General features: G+C 34.6%; 3 protein-coding genes across 3 annotated transcripts; all 3 read right to left on the bottom strand.

The window, feature by feature from the left end:
• Nucleotides 1-3,954: 3,954 nt before the first annotated feature.
• Nucleotides 3,955-4,908, bottom strand: LOC147658483 (uncharacterized). The gene has a single exon (XM_086917740.1). The coding sequence runs from the start codon at nucleotides 4,906-4,908 to the stop codon at nucleotides 3,955-3,957; it is 954 nt and encodes a 317-aa protein (XP_086773866.1).
• A 1,801-nt stretch (nucleotides 4,909-6,709) lies between these two features.
• On the bottom strand, nucleotides 6,710-7,519 carry LOC147658482 (uncharacterized). Its single transcript, XM_086917739.1, has 2 exons — nucleotides 7,142-7,519; nucleotides 6,710-7,036 (listed from the first exon to the last, which is right to left on the bottom strand). The coding sequence occupies exons 1-2, from the start codon at nucleotides 7,517-7,519 to the stop codon at nucleotides 6,710-6,712; spliced, it is 705 nt and encodes a 234-aa protein (XP_086773865.1).
• A 101-nt stretch (nucleotides 7,520-7,620) lies between these two features.
• Nucleotides 7,621-9,051, bottom strand: LOC147658481 (uncharacterized). The gene is made up of 2 exons (XM_086917738.1): nucleotides 8,857-9,051; nucleotides 7,621-8,574 (listed from the first exon to the last, which is right to left on the bottom strand). Exons 1-2 carry the CDS (start codon nucleotides 9,049-9,051, stop codon nucleotides 7,621-7,623), a joined length of 1,149 nt encoding a protein of 382 aa, XP_086773864.1.
• Nucleotides 9,052-17,333: the final 8,282 nt, after the last annotated feature.

Here is a 17,333-nt window from a genome sequence, read left to right as displayed (position 1 = left end):
GAGATATTTTTACTTTCGTTTATTATTCTCAAATCTAATTCGAGTCACTATCCATCAATTGTCACGCAACAATTGCAAGAATTCATCGGGCTGGTGCTCTATTTCTGATGGCCAGTCGAAGATCTGCCTTCTGATCGATTGGTACTTTTGGATACCAATTGAACTGAGATAGATTTTGTACATCGAATGCGGTCTTCTGTAAATCGGCCTCGGTGGTTCTAGAATGACTTCCAGTTCCTTCCTGCGTGTCGTTGGGACGATGTTTGGTACTCCGGCTCCGGTGGTCCTGGAACGATTTCTGACTCCTTCCTATGGTCGTCGTGGATATCGTGCATTCGACTAACAAAATCGTTGTCATAACCTTCTGCTGATCAACGTGAATATCATCCATTGATGAATCAAATAAATCGATTGATATAAGCCGTGATGAAGATAGCAGTAACTCGAATTGGTTTTTTTATTTTTTCTCTCGTTATTCCTCAATATTCAAGTGTAATTTTAATCTCATTTAACTTTTTACGAAATAAGAGATGTGATTGTAATTTTTAACAAGAATTGTAGATTTAAGATTTTTTTATATTATTTATATAAGATTTATGTAAGATTTTTACAATTTAAATTAAGCTCGATCATTATAAAAATAATTGTGTACTAATTTAAATAATCATCTCATTCCGAATTACAAATATATAAAACGTGGAAAAATGTACGCAACGTTTACTTGGAGAAACGTTGTATTATATATGGTTTGCGTTGTTCTGCTGTTTTTCGTATACTTTTCTAAATTAATTTTTTATGTTGTAAATAATATTTTTAATTATAAATAAATTTTGTTTTTCTTTTTTAAACGCTTATTTTGAACATAGAAGAAGAACAAAAATAACGATTGTTCGATTCTAATGCCTGTTTAATTTTCTAACAAAAAAAGAAAAATGAATATTTTTTACCTAATGGATGTTTAGATCAAACTTTATATTCTACTGCCGTTTATATATATTTTTAGATACACGTTGTAATAAAGCATCCAAAGTTAATAACCAAACTTCCTGCTTCATTTCATTATTTACGATTAAAGAGAATAGAATATAATAACCCTAAAGTTAATGGCTGTACTCCTGCATAACATCTTAAGACTGCTTGTATAAGTCGACATACAGCTACAGGCATTATTAGATGAATTTTTTTTTTATAAGAAAAAATATTCAAATCTTTATTACATAAAAGTCATTCATATTAACTGCATTTTATTTCAATAATATATAGTTTAATTTTTAATTTTATGATTTTATGAAAACTTACATGACATTTGAGAACACTATCCAAATTTCAAACTTCCTTCACTATTTTCACAACAAAACACAATGCAATGATGGATTGTGAAATGAGCATTATTATTTCATTACAAAGTGCTGCATTTATTAATGACAAATGAACAAATCCATGATAATCTGGACATTTATATGCAACTCTTCCACAGAAAAAACTTGAACAAAATTTTAAAAAGAATGTGAGAATGTTTAAAATAATAAAACTATCAAAATTATTATGGATACAAATATGGATACGTGAGATTTATATTTATTTATGTTTTAAAATTATTATTATTATTACGTATACAATTAGTTATTAGTTTTATAATATTAGTTTTATAATATAAATTTGTAAAAATATCGAAGAGAAAAATAATTAAATTATTCACACTTTTACACTTTCAATTAAAGAAATAAATATAGACATAAGAAAACTCGAACACTTCATTAAATACTTATTAAAATTATTACTCTTTATTTTTTATCTCAAACGATTCATATTTCATTTTTATTTTTTTTAATGTCAAATTTTAAACTTTTATAAGATAGTTATAATCTTTTCATATATAGGTTATAATTATTAAAGTTAGATATTCTTTATTCATAACAATTTTTTTTAATTATGTGTTTAATTTCTCTGTATTTTATAATTTGTATTGTATTTTTAAATCTATTATTATAATATATATGAATATGTCATTGTCTCACAAAAAATAAATTCGGAAATTGTATTAGGAAGTACATACACGTGACGACAGAAAACGTCATTTTAACTAAAAAACATATATTTTAGCTCATATAATAGCATCCGAAAATTAAAGTATCATATATATTTACAATATATCATATTGTTATAAATTAATAATTTAGCACAGCTGTTAACAATATTATTTTAACATTATTTTAACATTTGTTATTTTATTATTTTCAGTTAATAATAAATTAATTAATAAATATATTGTATCGTGTATTTTCAATTTACCGAATAGAAAATACCGGATATTATTATCAGATAATATATACGATCGTTTTTCATAAAAATATCAATTATTTATTACATTAAAAATTATTATTTCTTTTTTTTAATTAAGGTTAACCTTTATAAAAGAATACAATATATATGAATACATTGTAGAAATTATTTGAAAATATAAATTTCCAAATACTTTTAATTATTTTGATATACAATCTTAATCTTTTTTATTTATATATGGTTTATAATATAACGTATTTTTTAGTTGATTTTGATAATCTTCTTTTTACTCGTTGTAATGTTCTTTGAACGGTTTTATTTTCTAATTTTTTCATTTTAATTTCATTTTAATATTTCCAAGTTTAGTCCGTTAAAAATTATAGTACAGAGATAATCTGATGTAAGATTTAAAAATCGGAAGTTATACACGAGAATCAGCACTAGCATTCAATCATCAATTTGATTTATGCATGTAATCATGCGTCTTAGATCGTCATAATAGAATTGTTATTCATTGATCAATTGCTGATTTTGTTTGTACAATAATGATTTCATTTTCCGATTATAATAATGAAAATCTGAATCGAATGTGAGCTTCCGTGCTGGTATGCAGTATTTTATTATTTTATCGAACAAATTTAATAATACTACTTTCAACATTAAGTGTAACGCGGTGGATAAAATCTTAAGTCTACATATACTACCAATGCAAGAGAGAAACAGATTAAGATTTTTATTTATATAAAATAATATTTAACGATATGTAGCACAATATATCAGTCGTTTTTCGGAATCACACAAGAGTCCTAACTCTTGATCAGAAATTATAGAATCTTAATTTTGACTCAAGCATATATGAAATATTTTAAATCATTAAAAAGCCTAAAAAGATTTCTATAATGCTGTAGTTATTAGATATATTCCAATTACATTAGAATAACATCTCGTAAAAGTCAATAAGATAATCAAGCAATTATTCATAATGGTTTCGCCGCTGCCGAAGTAAATTGTCGACCTAATGCCGGTGGGCGATGTCTTTTTTGGAAGGCTGTATCCCAACTCAATATCACCGTGTCCGACGGTCGGAGGCACGGTGTCCAATAACGATTGACTCGACTTATGACTATGACCTATCTGATGGAGAGTCGGTGCGGTAGTCGTGATTGCCCGAGAAGTATTCGGTAGTGTAAACTGTCCGAAGGCCTAATCGGTAGTGAGTGTTAGTCAGGAAGATCGCATCTCTGGTCGACTCTCTTTCTGGCTGATTGGGAGGGTCCTAATTATGAGTGGGGAAAATATCGATGCTGTAATTGGGCATCGACATTCCTTGTTTCGAAATATAGATCCAGGGCGGGAGGCAGATGGTCTTCATCCAAGACACTCAACAATTTAGGCGACATAAACACAAACCAGAGCTGCAGCTGTCCCTGCTTTGTGTCACTGGCGTCTCGCCGTCGCGGTCGCGAGGAAGACCGTAACCGAAACCTTCTCGAGTATCCTGTTTATGGTCGTGAGGACGCTCTTGACCGTCCTGTTTATAGGTCGCGCTAACGCTCGCGACCATTCCGCCCGCCTTGAACCGCTCGCATTCAATTCTTCGTGTGGTGGGTCCGGTTCGGCTGTTCGTCGGGGCTGGGAGGCGCTGGGTTGTCGCGATTGGGAGGCGCTGGATCATCGCGGTTGGGAGGCGCTGGGTAAAAGGCAGACTTTGGCCACTGGTCTGGTGAGGGTGCCAGTGCTGGTCAGCACTGATACGACCTGTGTCATCCCATCTGATCCTGGATGCAACTGGACTACTCGGCCCAGTCTCCATCGCTGTGGCGGCAGAGTTTCGTCCTTGAGCACGACCAAGTTACCCAGTCCAATGGTCTGAGGTATTGGATCCTTCCATTTTGATCGTTGCTGGAGCTGGTGCAAATAGTCGCGCTCCCATCTCCGCCAAAAATGTTGAATCGCCTGCAACAGTTGAAATCTGGACAGGCGACTGACCTTGACGTCCGTGACGTCAGGATGTATTATGTCAGTGGTAGGACCTCCCGTAAGAAAGTGTCCTGGAGTGAGGGGATCGAGATCTTTTGGATCTGATGACAGAGGATGGAGTGGTCTAAAGTTCATGCATGCCTTGACCCGGGCCAGCACGGTGCTAAACTCCTCGTAAGTGAGGCGTATCTCACCAATTGTTCGCAAAAGATATTTCTTAGCAGACCTAATTGCACTCTCCCACAGTCCACTGAAGTGTGCATGTGGAGGCATAAATCGCCATTCGACACCCTTCGCGATTGCATGGTGACCGATCGCCTTCCCGTTTTGGAGGAATTCGCGGATTCGATGTAGTTCGTTGTACACGCCCACGAAGTTGGTTCCGTTGTCTGAACAGATCTCTCGGCATCGCCCCCAGCGCGCGAGGAACCTGCTCAGACAGTTCAGGAACGCTTCTGTGGTTAGTTCCGTGGTCGCCTCCAAATGAACCACCTCAGTGGCCAGGCATACGAAGACGCACAGATAGGCCTTGAATGTACTCTTACTTCGGGACTGTTTCTTGATGAGGAACGGTCCGGCGTAGTCTACCCCCGTACTGAAAAAGGGTGCTTGTACCCGCACTCTTGCCGCTGGTAATTGGCCCATCTGATATCCATCTGATCTCTTCGGACCTGGGTTGTGCCCGACTGCACCGCATGCACCTCCGAATCACCCCCCGTAGTGTGCTTCTCGCTGAAAGAGGCCAGTAACGCCTACGAATTGATGATAAGACTGCCTCGCATCCCCCATGCAGCAGTCGCTCGTGCTCACCGCGCAGGAGTAACTTGGTGAGGTATTCCCTTTTTGGAAGGATTATTGGATGTTATAGATTGTATGATAGGGCAGCTCATTCCAATCGCCCCTCCCCCCCACCCTTTCGTCGAGGAAGGGACTCAGACATCTCAGGGAGCTGGATCGCGCCAGTCCCCTTCCTGACTTCAGATCCGCGATTTCCTTGGCAAACGAATGTGTCTGTCACCATCCCATGATGGCACCCTCCGCGCGGTCGATCTCCGCCCCGGTGAGAATGAGACCCGAGTGGTCGTCCGATTCTGCAGAAGTTTTCGATCGTCCTCCCAAAAGCCGTGCGCGGACTGCGCGATTGAATTTTATGCAATACGCGATGATTCGCGTGAGTCGCGTATAATTTGAGTACCTGTTGAAAGCATCAAACTGTGGTTGTACTGTTATGGACATGCATACTGGAGTGCGCTCCTCGGGTAGCTCACTCGGTGCCGGGCAAGCCCGGGGCCAGTCGTCCTGCCCCCGCCACAGCCAGGAGGGACCATCCCACCAAAGACGTGAGTTTTGTAAGGTGGATGGCCTTACCCCTCGCGATAGCAGGTCAGCAGAGTTGTCACCCGTGGGCACGTGACACCATGCGCCGCGCGAATTCGTCTGAATCTGCGTAACCCGGTTCGCGACAAACGTCCTCCAGCGACTAGGATGACTCCCTATCCATACGAGGGTGATGATGGAGTCGGTCCAATACATCTCGCTCTCGAAGCGAATGCGAGACGACGTTCGCATCTTTTCCATCAATTCCGACAACAGCAAGGCCTTGTATAGTTCGAGACGCGGCAAACTGATCGTTTTTAGGGGAGCGACGCGTGACTTCGCACAAAGTAACCGAACCGTGGGTTCCGTATTGTTGACGACGCGTAGGTAGACGCACGCGCCATATGTCTTTTCCGAAGCGTCACAGAAGGCATGTAGTTCCACGGCGGGGCACTTACCGCACACCGCGGAATAGCAATGTATCTTAGGGATCCGAGTTCCCCTAAATAATCGCTAAACTGCGTATGAATGTCTTGGGGCACAGACTCGTCCCAAGACACTCCCAACTTTCAGAGCTCCTGGAGCAGTAGCTTCGCGGGAAGTACTGCGGGACCCATCAACCCGAGAGGATCAAAAATTCTCGCGGTCTCCGACAGGATTGTTCGCTTGGTTATTCGGACGGTAAGTGGGTCGTTTAACTCAATAGTCAATTGATCTGGAACCGGCTCACAGCGAAGACCGAGAGTACGAGGATCTTTCTCGGGTTGGGGGCCCACGACCATGGATTCACCTGTGGCACTTTTGACAACCGAGGGCTTATTAGACGCCCATTTCCGTAAATTGAATCCCACTGCCCGCAAGAGAGCCTGCAGATCCCCCTTGAGTACGATTGCTTCTTCCACGGTGTCTGCGCCCGTCAGGAGATCATCCACGTAGAAGTCGCGGAGGATCGACGCGCTAGCCGCCGGATGGCTCGCGGTATTGTACAACCCCACCTACCGTAACACCCGTGTGGCCAAATAAGGAGCTGAGGCAGTGCCGTAGGTGACCGTGTTCAACTCGTATGTCTCGATCGGATCCTGGGGGACCTCCCTCCATAATATGCTGATGAGGAGCGACCAAGATCTGTCTATACATTTTCTCGATGTCTGCAGTTAGGACTACTCGATACATTCGAAATCGAAGTAGGATCGAAAAGGTCCTCTTGGGTCGGCGGTCCGACCTGCTGCAGATCGTTAAGGGAGATCCCCGTTGAGGATTTTGCCCAGCCATCGAATACCACTCGAAGCTTAGTGGTCGTACTGCTTGCCTTGAGCATCGGATGGTGCGGCAGGTAGAAGGCAGGTCCGGTGGGTACCTGACTAGTTACATTGATCTTGGCCATGTGACCCAAAGCCAGATAGTCGTTCATGAATTGCACATACCAGTCGCACAGTTCAGGCGCATTCGCGAGTCTCTACTCCAGAGCGCGAAATCTTCTCTCGCGCGAATCTCCCAGTTCGCACACGTCTCCCGCGAAAGGAATGGTAACTACATAGCGATCACTCGACTCCTTTCTCACCGTTTCCAGAAAGCGACTCTCGCAAGGATGAGGCGCCATCTCCCCGATCGACACACCCTCCAATTTCCAGAATTGTGACAGCTGACGATTCAGCTGTTCGTTCGTAATGACGCTACATATCGCTGATTCCGAACGCGGGACGTTGGACAACCATCTGCCGAACACCCACCCTAGCTGCGTTTTTAAGAGGCTTGGCAGCCCCTTCCCCAGCCTAATCCGTCCCACGGACATGATATCGCATAACTGGCCATTGCTAATTATGAGATCCACCCCGCGTGGAACATCAAACTGGAGATCCGCCAGAGGGATATGCGGCGGAGCGCGAATCGCGGATTCTGGGATCCGGGTGTTGGATATGTCGCCGGTGGTGACGTCCATGATCAGGCACGGTAGGGTAGTTTGGAATCCGCTGCACCTCGATGATATCTGCAATCGCGCTAAACCGAATACCGGTCGATGATCCCCGATACCACGAAGAGTTATTCAATAGGTTTTACGCGGCAGATTGAGACGTCGCAAAATGAGGTTTTGATAATATCTACTTCCGAGCCCTGATCGAGTAAGGCTCGGCACTCATGTTTCCCATCCTCCTTGTCCGTGACGTAGACAATGGCAGTGAGTAACATGACCTGATAGGGCATAGGGTCCCCATCAGATCGGGTCGCGCAATAAGTCTGCGGAGTGGCACTCGCGGGCGCCTCCGCCATGATATTGTCGGTCGTTGGTGTGTTCGTGGGCTTCTTCCCCAGATGGAGCAAGGTATGATGCCTCTCCTTGCACTGTTTGCATGAGCCACTGCTGCACTCTTGGGCTCCGTGTCCCGAACGGAGGCAATTGAAGCAAACTTTCAACTTCTTAGCCTGAGAGATACAGGCTTTAATCGCGAGCGCCTTGAATTGTTCGCACCGCGCGAGTATATGATTCGAAGCACATTGCGGGCAAACCGGATTTTCCGTGGTCACCAAGGCGACGATTTTTGCGCGCGATCCCTGAGACGACGAAGGTTTTGATTTCGAAGTGCCCGCGCGCTTCTCCAAGGCGGTCAAGGAGGAGCATTGTTGCTTGAGAAACGACCGCATGTCCGAAAGGGTCGCCAGCCGGTTCAGATTGGCGGTCTGCACCCAGCTCTCAGTTATTTGCGAGTAAAACTTGCTCTCCAGGAAATATATGATCATCGGGTCCCAATTTTGGACCTGGACCCCTAGTGATTCCAGTACCTGAAGCTGGGCAGTACACTCGTTGAAGAGCCGTCGCAGGTCCGCTGCTGACCGTGATTGCATTGCGGGAAGTTCGAACAACCGTGATAAATGATGCTTTACGATGGCGTTGGTTTCGTCGTAGTTGCTACGCACGAATTCCCATGCGGCCTCTTCATTGTCTTCTGCTATCCGAACCAATGCTAAGAGTCGATGTGCTTCACCCTTCAGGGACGCCTTGAGGTAATGGAGCTTCTCTATGTTGGTGAGTGATTAACCATCGATTCGAAGCTATCGCGGAAATAGATCCACTTACCCAAGTCGCCGCTGAAGGATGGTATAGAAACCGGAGATAATTGTTGTGATCGAAGTGGACGCGCGCGCGGGCTCTTTCGCGGATACCGACGCTGCTCGAACAGAATTCAAGTGATCTCTAACTTCAGACGTTATGTTGTGGAAGGTTGCCTCGAATTCCTCGTTAATCTGGATGTAAGCCTCCTCGTCCGCCGTATCTCAGACGAGAGTCTCAATTCTGTCCCGCACGGGTTTAAACCTATCCATGAGCTCCATTGCCCGGTCCAGCAGTTGCTGAAGGGCGGAAGCCGAAACTAGATCACGATTCGTCTCATAGTAAGCCCTAAACCGCGTCAGGCTCGCCTTAATCCGACCGCGTTCCTCTACCAGTTTGCGAAGTTCGTCGTTTGACGGCGCCATCACTGACCCAAATAAAAGATTGAAAAAACTCTAAACTCACCGGATTGATGGAATCAAGACGAGTATCGCCTGTTCAGTCCCCGCTGCTGAAGCTGGATGAAGGCCGAAGTCCGCTGTCCTTGATCTCGAGTCCTCCCAGTGAGTAGTCTCTCCGACGTTGCTGAATCCGCCGAAGATGAATGCCGGAACTCCGTGCTTGTTCGGAAATTCAGCTCGAAGAACCAATGGTTTCGCCGCTGCCGAAATAAGTCGCTTGTCGACCTAATACCGGTGGGCGATGTCTTTTTTGGAAGGCTGTGTCCCAACTCAATATCACCGTGTCCGACGGTCGGAGTCACGGTGTCCAATAACGATTGACTCGACTTATGACTATGACCTATCTGATGGAGAGTCGGTGCGGTAGTCGTGATTGCCCGAGAAGTATTCGGTAGTGTAAACTGCCCGAAGGTCGACTCTCTTGCTGATTGGGAGTGTCGTAATTATGAGAAGGGAAAATATCGATGCTGTAATTGGGCATCGACATTCCTTGTTTCGAAATATAGGTCCAGGGAGGGAGGCAGATGGTCTTGATCCAAGACACTCGACAATTTAAGCGACATAAACACAAACCAGAACTGCAGCTGTCCCTGCTTTGTGTCACTAGCGCCTCGCCGTCGCAGTCGCAAGGAAAACTGTAACCGAAATCTTCTCGAGTATCCTGTTTATGGTCGTGAGGACGCTCTTGACCGTCCTGTTTATAGGTCGCGCTAACGCTCGCGACCACATAATAAAAATTGTCAAAAAGTAATGTTTATAATGTCAATATCTATGAGAATAAAGGTATAATATTTATTTTTAAATACATTAAAGAAGAAGTACAAGATGTTGATGATAATGGTGATGTACAAGATGAATACAAGGACAAAATACAAGATTATGATGACAAAGATGTACAAGATGAATGTGCGATTAAAGTACGGGATGATAATGAGGATGATGAAGTACAAGATACTGATGAAATACAAGATGTTGATGATCATGGTGATGTACAAGATAAATATAAGGACGAAGTACAAAATAAATTTGAGGGTAAAGTACAAGATGATGATGATGATGAAGTACGAGATGATGAATATGAGGAGGAAGTTCATGATGACGATGATGCTGAAATAAAAGATGATGATGATGATGATAAAGTACAAAATGATGATAATAGAACACAAAATGACGAAGATGAGGATGAAGTACAAGATGAAAATGACGACGATGATGAACAAGATGACAAAGATGATGAAGTACAAAATGTTGATGATGATGGTGATGTACAAGATGAATATAAGGATGAAGTACAAGAGGATGATGAAGATTTTGAAGTACAAGATGAATGAGGGGATGAAGTACAAGATGATGATGATGGTGTTGAAGTACAAGATGAAGATGATGAAGTAGAAGATGTATAAACGTATTAAGTACAATATGATGAGTATGATAAAAAACAAAATGATGATGATAAAACACAAGATGATGAAAATGAGGAAGAAGTACAAGATGTTGATGATGATGTTAATGTATAAGATGAATATAAGGATGAAGTACAAATTGAAAATGAGAATGTAGTACAGATTGAGGACGAAGAACAAGATGAAGAGTATGTAGTTAAAGATGATGTCGATGATAATGAAGTACAAGATGAATATGAGAATGAAATACAAGATGACTTTGAGAATAGAGTACAAGATGATGATGATGATAAAGTATATGATAATAATGATGATAATGATCATGATGTTGATGATGAAGTACATGATGATGATGATGATGATGATGAGGATGAAATACAAGATGAATATAAAGATGAAGTATAAGATGAAGATGATGAAGTACAAGATGATGGGGATAATAAAGAACAAGATAATGATGATGATGAAGTACACGATTGTGATGATGGTGATGATGAAGAACAAATTTATGATGATTATGTAGTACACGATTGTGATGATGGTGATGATGAAGAACAAGTTTATGGTGACGAAAATGAGGATGAAGTACAAGATGATGATGATGAAGTATATGATATTGATGATAATATACAAGATGAATGTAAGGATGAAATACAAGATGATGATGGAAAACAAGATCAGGATGAAATACAAGATGAAGATAAGGCTAGAATATAAAAGGACGATGAACTACCAAATAAAGATGAAGTGCAAGATGAAGATGAAGTACAACATGAGGATGAAGTACAAGATGAAGCACCAGATGAGGTAGAAGTAGAAGATAAAGTCGAAATGAAGTAGAAATTGAAGTAAAAGATGAAGTGGAAGGTATAGTGGAAGATAAAGTGGAAAATGAAGTAGAATTTGAAAATGAAATTGAAAATGAAGTAGAAGTAGAGGATAAAACAAAAGAAGAAGATAAAGTGGAGATGAAGTAGAAAATGAAGAAGAAGATGTAATGGAAGATGAAGTTGAAGATGAAGTGGAAAATGAAGTAAAAGTAGTAGATGAACTAGAAGATGATTTTGAAATTTTCATTCACTTTACACAAAAATTCAATTAAATTTGTATTATCAAAATTAACCATAATTTTATATTTTATATAAAATTTTTATATAAAATATATTTTGAGTATTATAATATGATACCATTTTTTTATTATGGAATATCATTTCCACAAGAAGTGATGTCAATTTTTCAATTTTTTATTATTTTTTTGTCTCCTAGGATAATTTCATTTTACTTCATAATGATTAGAGAAAAAGGTAAATTTTAAATTATAAAATATTTATGTTTATGCAGCTATAGGCAGATTTGATAAATTTTTTTCTTATAAAAAAAAATATTCAAATATTTATTAATAAATATTTAATATAAAAGTCATTCATGTTAACTATGTCTTATTTCAATAATATATATTTTAATTTTTAATTTTATGATTTTATGAAAACTTATATAGCATTTAAGAACATTAGGATCCAAACTTCCTTCACGACTTTCGCAACAAAACACAATGCAGTAGATTATGAAACGTATTGTAATTTCATTACAAATTACTGCATTTATTAATGTCAATTGAACAAATCCACGATAATCTAGACATTTATCTCCAACTCTTCCACAGGAAAAACTCGAACAAAATTTTAAAAAGAATCTTTAAAATAAATTATTCATTAAATTTAAAATTAATATAAAAAGATAAATTATTCTATATATAATTTTTTAATATATTGCTTTATATAAGTTTTCATTAAAATCAAAATTTTCATAATAATTGAATTTTTTTATATAAAACAGTATATATAAAAATTCTTGTGATTGACTATATATTAAATTAGTAAGTAAGACGATTAATTAAACTAATAATTGTCGGAGCATATCTATGTGTGTAATACAGTTTTAGATAATCCTATAATTTATATTATTGCATTTCATATGAAATATCACAGTTTAACTATATATTAATCGTTATTATATATATTCGCTTTAATCAATTTTTTAGTCTTTTCATTTCTTTTCCTTCCCAGCTATCAAATTATCCTTCAAATTGTTAGGTCTATATTACATTTCCCTTTTTTTCTCTCTTAACATTCATTAACATTTAAAGATCATTACTTTTGTTATTAATGTTTCTAGATATACTCAAGAATACTGTTTACTGATCAAAATATCCATCAGATTTATTTTTATTATCCCTCATAAATGTATCTTTAATTTTTTTCTATCAATTTTATTTCTTCAAATACATTTCGTTTATCATATTAATTTGAAACTTCTATAATATCACAATGCCAATAATCTATATAGTATATCATTAAAATATTAAATATATTAGATAGATATCATATTATCTTCTAATAATATAACCTTTTAATAACATCACATTCTACTTGTATATTTTCAATACTATGTGGTAAAATTCTAAATTCTAAATTGAATCATTGAATCCAATTCTAATTTATTTCCATCTAAATATTCAAATGTTAAAGTCATCATTTCCAAAGATATGTATCTGTCAATTTTACCGTAGTCGGACTATCGATCTAAAATTTTAACGTAAAATGAAAAATATAATTTTTAATAAAGAATTAATACGAATCTTCTTACCAATTGCCTATTTTATTTTCTTCTTCATTACATAATACTCTTAACGTCAATGTTCTTTCGATATGCTTAAATCATTTTCATTTAAATTATTATAACGACTTTAAATTTTTCTCACAATTTTGTAATATTTGGCAAATGCACAAATACGCATAAAAATGTATGCAACGTTTACTTTGAGAAATATATGAGCTATATCTTGTAGTTTCCGTTGTTCTGTTGTTTTTCCTATACTTTCCTAAATTAATTTTTCACGTTGTGAATAATATTTTTAATTATAAATAAATTTTGTTTTTCTTTTTTAAACGCTTATTTTGAACATAGAAGAAGAACAAAAATAACGATGTTCGATTCTGATGCCTGTTTTAATTTTCGAACAAAAAGAGAAAAATGAATATTTTTTACCTGATGGATGTTCAGGTCAAGCTTTACATTTTACTGCCATTTATATATATTTTTAGACTTACACGTTGTACTAAAAGATCCAAAATTTCTATAGTTAGTATCCAAATTTCCTGCTTCGTTTCATTATTTACGTTTAAAGATGATAGAATAGAATAGCTCTAAAGTTAATAACTATACTTCCGCATAACATCTTAAGATATCTCTGTATATGTTGACATGCAGCGATGGGCACATTGGATGAATTTTTATAAGAAAAAAAATTCAAATAATTATTACATAAAAGTCATTTATGTTAATTGTGTTTTATTTCAATAATATATAGCTTAATTTTTAATTTAATGATTCTATAAAAATTTATGTGACACTTTAAAGAATACTAGGGTCCAAACTTTCTTCACGACGTTCACAACAAAACACAATGCAGTGGATTGTGAACTTTGTCATTTCATTACAAATTGCGGCATTTATTAATTGCAATTGAACAAATCCATGATAATCTGGACCTTTATATTTAATTCTTCTACAGAAAAGACTTGAACAAATGTGCCCATAATAAGTTTACATATGCTTCTGTTCACAATTTTCATTTTTCATCATATTTTTCTTTAAATATTGGCATCACAGTATTTGTTTTTGCACAACACAAACTATGAGATCCATTATAAATTCCATATTTTGGAATATTTTTTTATATTTAATTCTACGTAGTGAGAGAACTTTGCCTCTAAGTCAGTAGCTTTCTCACTAGACTTAGCTAAATAATATTAATCTTAATTAGTAATACAGAGAATTAAATCTTATTATGGAATAAAATATATATTAAAAATAGATTTGATCATTTTTTTGCATGATAATATTTAATGTAACAACTCATACACCAAATTCCATTATATCTTTTCAAGCATGATCAATAAATTTTTCTAAACTTTGATCCTCCTGTTACCTTTCATAATATGTTACACAATTCCATTACATCTCTTTATTTGGAAAAGTATTTCGTTTGTTTAGATGCATTCATATTCAAATTCACATTTAAATTTAATATATAAGTTGAGAAACGAATAAAGACGAAGGGAAAAATTAAGAAATGATTTTTTCATTTCTTCTTCTTCATTATTCTTTTCCTCTGATATATCTTTTATTTCATTTATTGATCTACTATGAATTTCAAATATTCTGACTGTCTTCGAGAAATTAATCATATATCATAATATTATATTATTATATTATTATAATGATGGTAGCAATAATTTTTTGTGAGTTAAAAAAAAAAAATTCTATATGCTTTATAATAAATTTCAGCAATTTTCTATTAAAAGAGTGCGTTCCTGCAATGAGACAATATGCACTACAGATTCATATTATACTATATTGTTATATCGAAAAAAGTTTTTTTTCATCCCGATCAAATATCTACAAATAAATTCTGAGTTCTTTAAATTTTCTTTTATAATTTAACTAAGATAACAGTCCTTCATAGTTCACTAAATGTATATACATTATTAGGAAGTGTATTCGAATCGACGTGAAAAAATATTCGAATGATGTTTTACATTGGCAAATTGCAAAGAAATCGTAACAAAATAAAAATGCAAGTCTTTAAAAAAAAAGCAGAAGAAAATACAGATAAAATAATCTGAAAGAAATGAAAATTTCATTTCAAATTCATTATTTATTATTAGATACATTATATAATATATCTATATATTTTTATATTCTTTTAAAGATTTTAAAATATAAAAATTTATAAATTATAAATCATTTGTTTTTTTACTTTTTTTTTTATTCAAAACTCATGGAAGATATCTTTTAGAAAAGAATTCTCGCTATTAACTATAATTACTGATTCATATTATTCAATGAGTTCAAAAAAAAATAATAGATCTGAATGGCTATCAAAATAAAGTTATTCATTAAACTCCTAAAGAAAATCATTTGACTATAAAAGACGGAATTACAGAGAATGCAAATATAGATTGATCATTCATAATATAACATTTATAATAATATTTAACATAATATAACACTATATATATATAATACGCAATCATTTAAACAGTTTAATATCAAAATTTATTTTATAAATATAATATGAATTATATTTTGATCATTTGCAATATAAATAAAAAAACATTTTATTGTATTATTAGCATCATCACTAATTAATATATCAAGAGGCGAATGGAATATTTCAAACGAATAGCATATTATTTATCTATGTAATTTATTTTGGCTAAAATTTAAATGTTTGTCTAATTTTTATTCTTCAAATATCTCATAAAAATAACAAATTTTTTCTACATGTATAAATTAACAGTAAGGATAGAATGGAATAGATTCGCAAATAGATTCAAATTTTGAATGATTCTTTGATTAATCTAAATATATATAGATAATATATAAGTAATAATATTCTATAATTATTTTGAATCTTTTATAAGTATTATAAAATAAAAACAATTGTACTTTCAATTGTAGAGTTAATATTCGAATCTAAACTAATATTTGAAATAAATTCAAATCTATTTTTCTTTTATGAATATTTAAAGAAATATAAAAACTATTTGCAAATAGACTCGAACACTTATATTATATGAATAAACTTAAAAATTGTACAAATATTTTATCAACAATTTTCTGCCAAATTATTGTTTCTTTGTTACTTTTACAATTAATTATTTATATTATTATATCAATTATTATTTCTTATATGTAATTTAGTTATAGAATAAAAATTATAGACAATTATATGTATATGGTTTTCATATAGGTATACTTTTTGTAAAATAGAAATAATTTTTAGTTTTCTTAAAAAAATTACGTATTTTGATGATTAACGAAATTTACAATGAATTTATGAGAAAATCTATTGTATTTAATAAATTTAAATATACTTAAAAATATATTATGTATTTAAACATACATTATGTAAATATGTTTTATGTGTACATAAATATTTTAAAAGTGCTTACAAATATTTAAAAAAAAACTATTATTTGCATTGTATTAGAGATATACTATCTATTCGAATTATTAGAAGTAATAGACTATTGTTAAGTCTTCTAATATATAAGATTAAAATAGCTGTAGCTATTTTGAAAATGCCTAAACGATCTTGGATTTGGTAATATTTTTCTAATCTACAAAATTCTTATGCAAAAAACAAAAAAAAATACAAAAAATACAAAAAATTATACAAAAAAATTCAAATATGATAAATATACAATAAATTTCAGTTATTTTTTAATACATAATTGAATTATATAAAATTTTCTAATTCGTTTTTAATTGATCTCTGTTAGAGATATGAGAAATATGAGAAAAAAAAATTTTCAAAAACATGAAATAATAGAAAGAAAAATTAAACAATAGTTTAAAATTAAAAATTGTAAATGAAATATTATTTCCAAATAATTATAAATTTAATGAATAAAATACAATATAACCTTGTATTTAAATTTGTTGTAGAATCCTTATTTTTAAAATTCGAATACTATTCGTGAAAAATTCGTTTTTTTATAATTTTTCGAATTTATAAGTACATTTCCAAAACTTATTTTAATTTGAAATTAATTTATATAACCAATTAACTGCATTCGACATGTATATAGGTCAATTTAAAATTTTATTTCGGTACGTATATACTCGGTGTAAAATAAAAAAACTATTTACTACAAAAATTTCAAATTTCAGGAGGAAATAATAAAAATATTAAATATATTTGATAGTATATTTTTTTTATGTTATCAATAACACTAGTATATATTTTATAAAAAAAAGTTTGGTTATACTCTT

The sequence above is a fragment of the Apis florea genome, unplaced genomic scaffold (assembly GCF_048593485.1).
Source record: "Apis florea isolate Af1SG1 unplaced genomic scaffold, ASM4859348v1 contig_2272_pilon, whole genome shotgun sequence".
Taxonomy (NCBI): Eukaryota; Metazoa; Arthropoda; class Insecta; order Hymenoptera; family Apidae; genus Apis; species Apis florea.
Note: the sequence above shows the minus strand (reverse complement) of the source record. Positions and strands in the feature narration are given on the sequence as shown.

Bases quoted from the DNA above. Each gene is read 5' to 3' on its own strand.
- LOC147658482 (XM_086917739.1), bottom strand. From the start codon at position 7,519: ATGGACGTCACCACCGGCGACATATCCAACACCCGGATCCCAGAATCC. The intron at 7,037-7,141 runs GTGAGAAAGGAG...GCTCTGGAGTAG, and splicing joins AGAGTCGCTTTCTGGAAACG to AGACTCGCGAATGCGCCTGA.
- LOC147658483 (XM_086917740.1), bottom strand. From the start codon at position 4,908: ATGGGCCAATTACCAGCGGCAAGAGTGCGGGTACAAGCACCCTTTTTC.
- LOC147658481 (XM_086917738.1), bottom strand. From the start codon at position 9,051: ATGGCGCCGTCAAACGACGAACTTCGCAAACTGGTAGAGGAACGCGGT. The intron at 8,575-8,856 runs GTCTGAGATACG...CATTACCTCAAG, and splicing joins GGGACAGAATTGAGACTCTC to GCGTCCCTGAAGGGTGAAGC.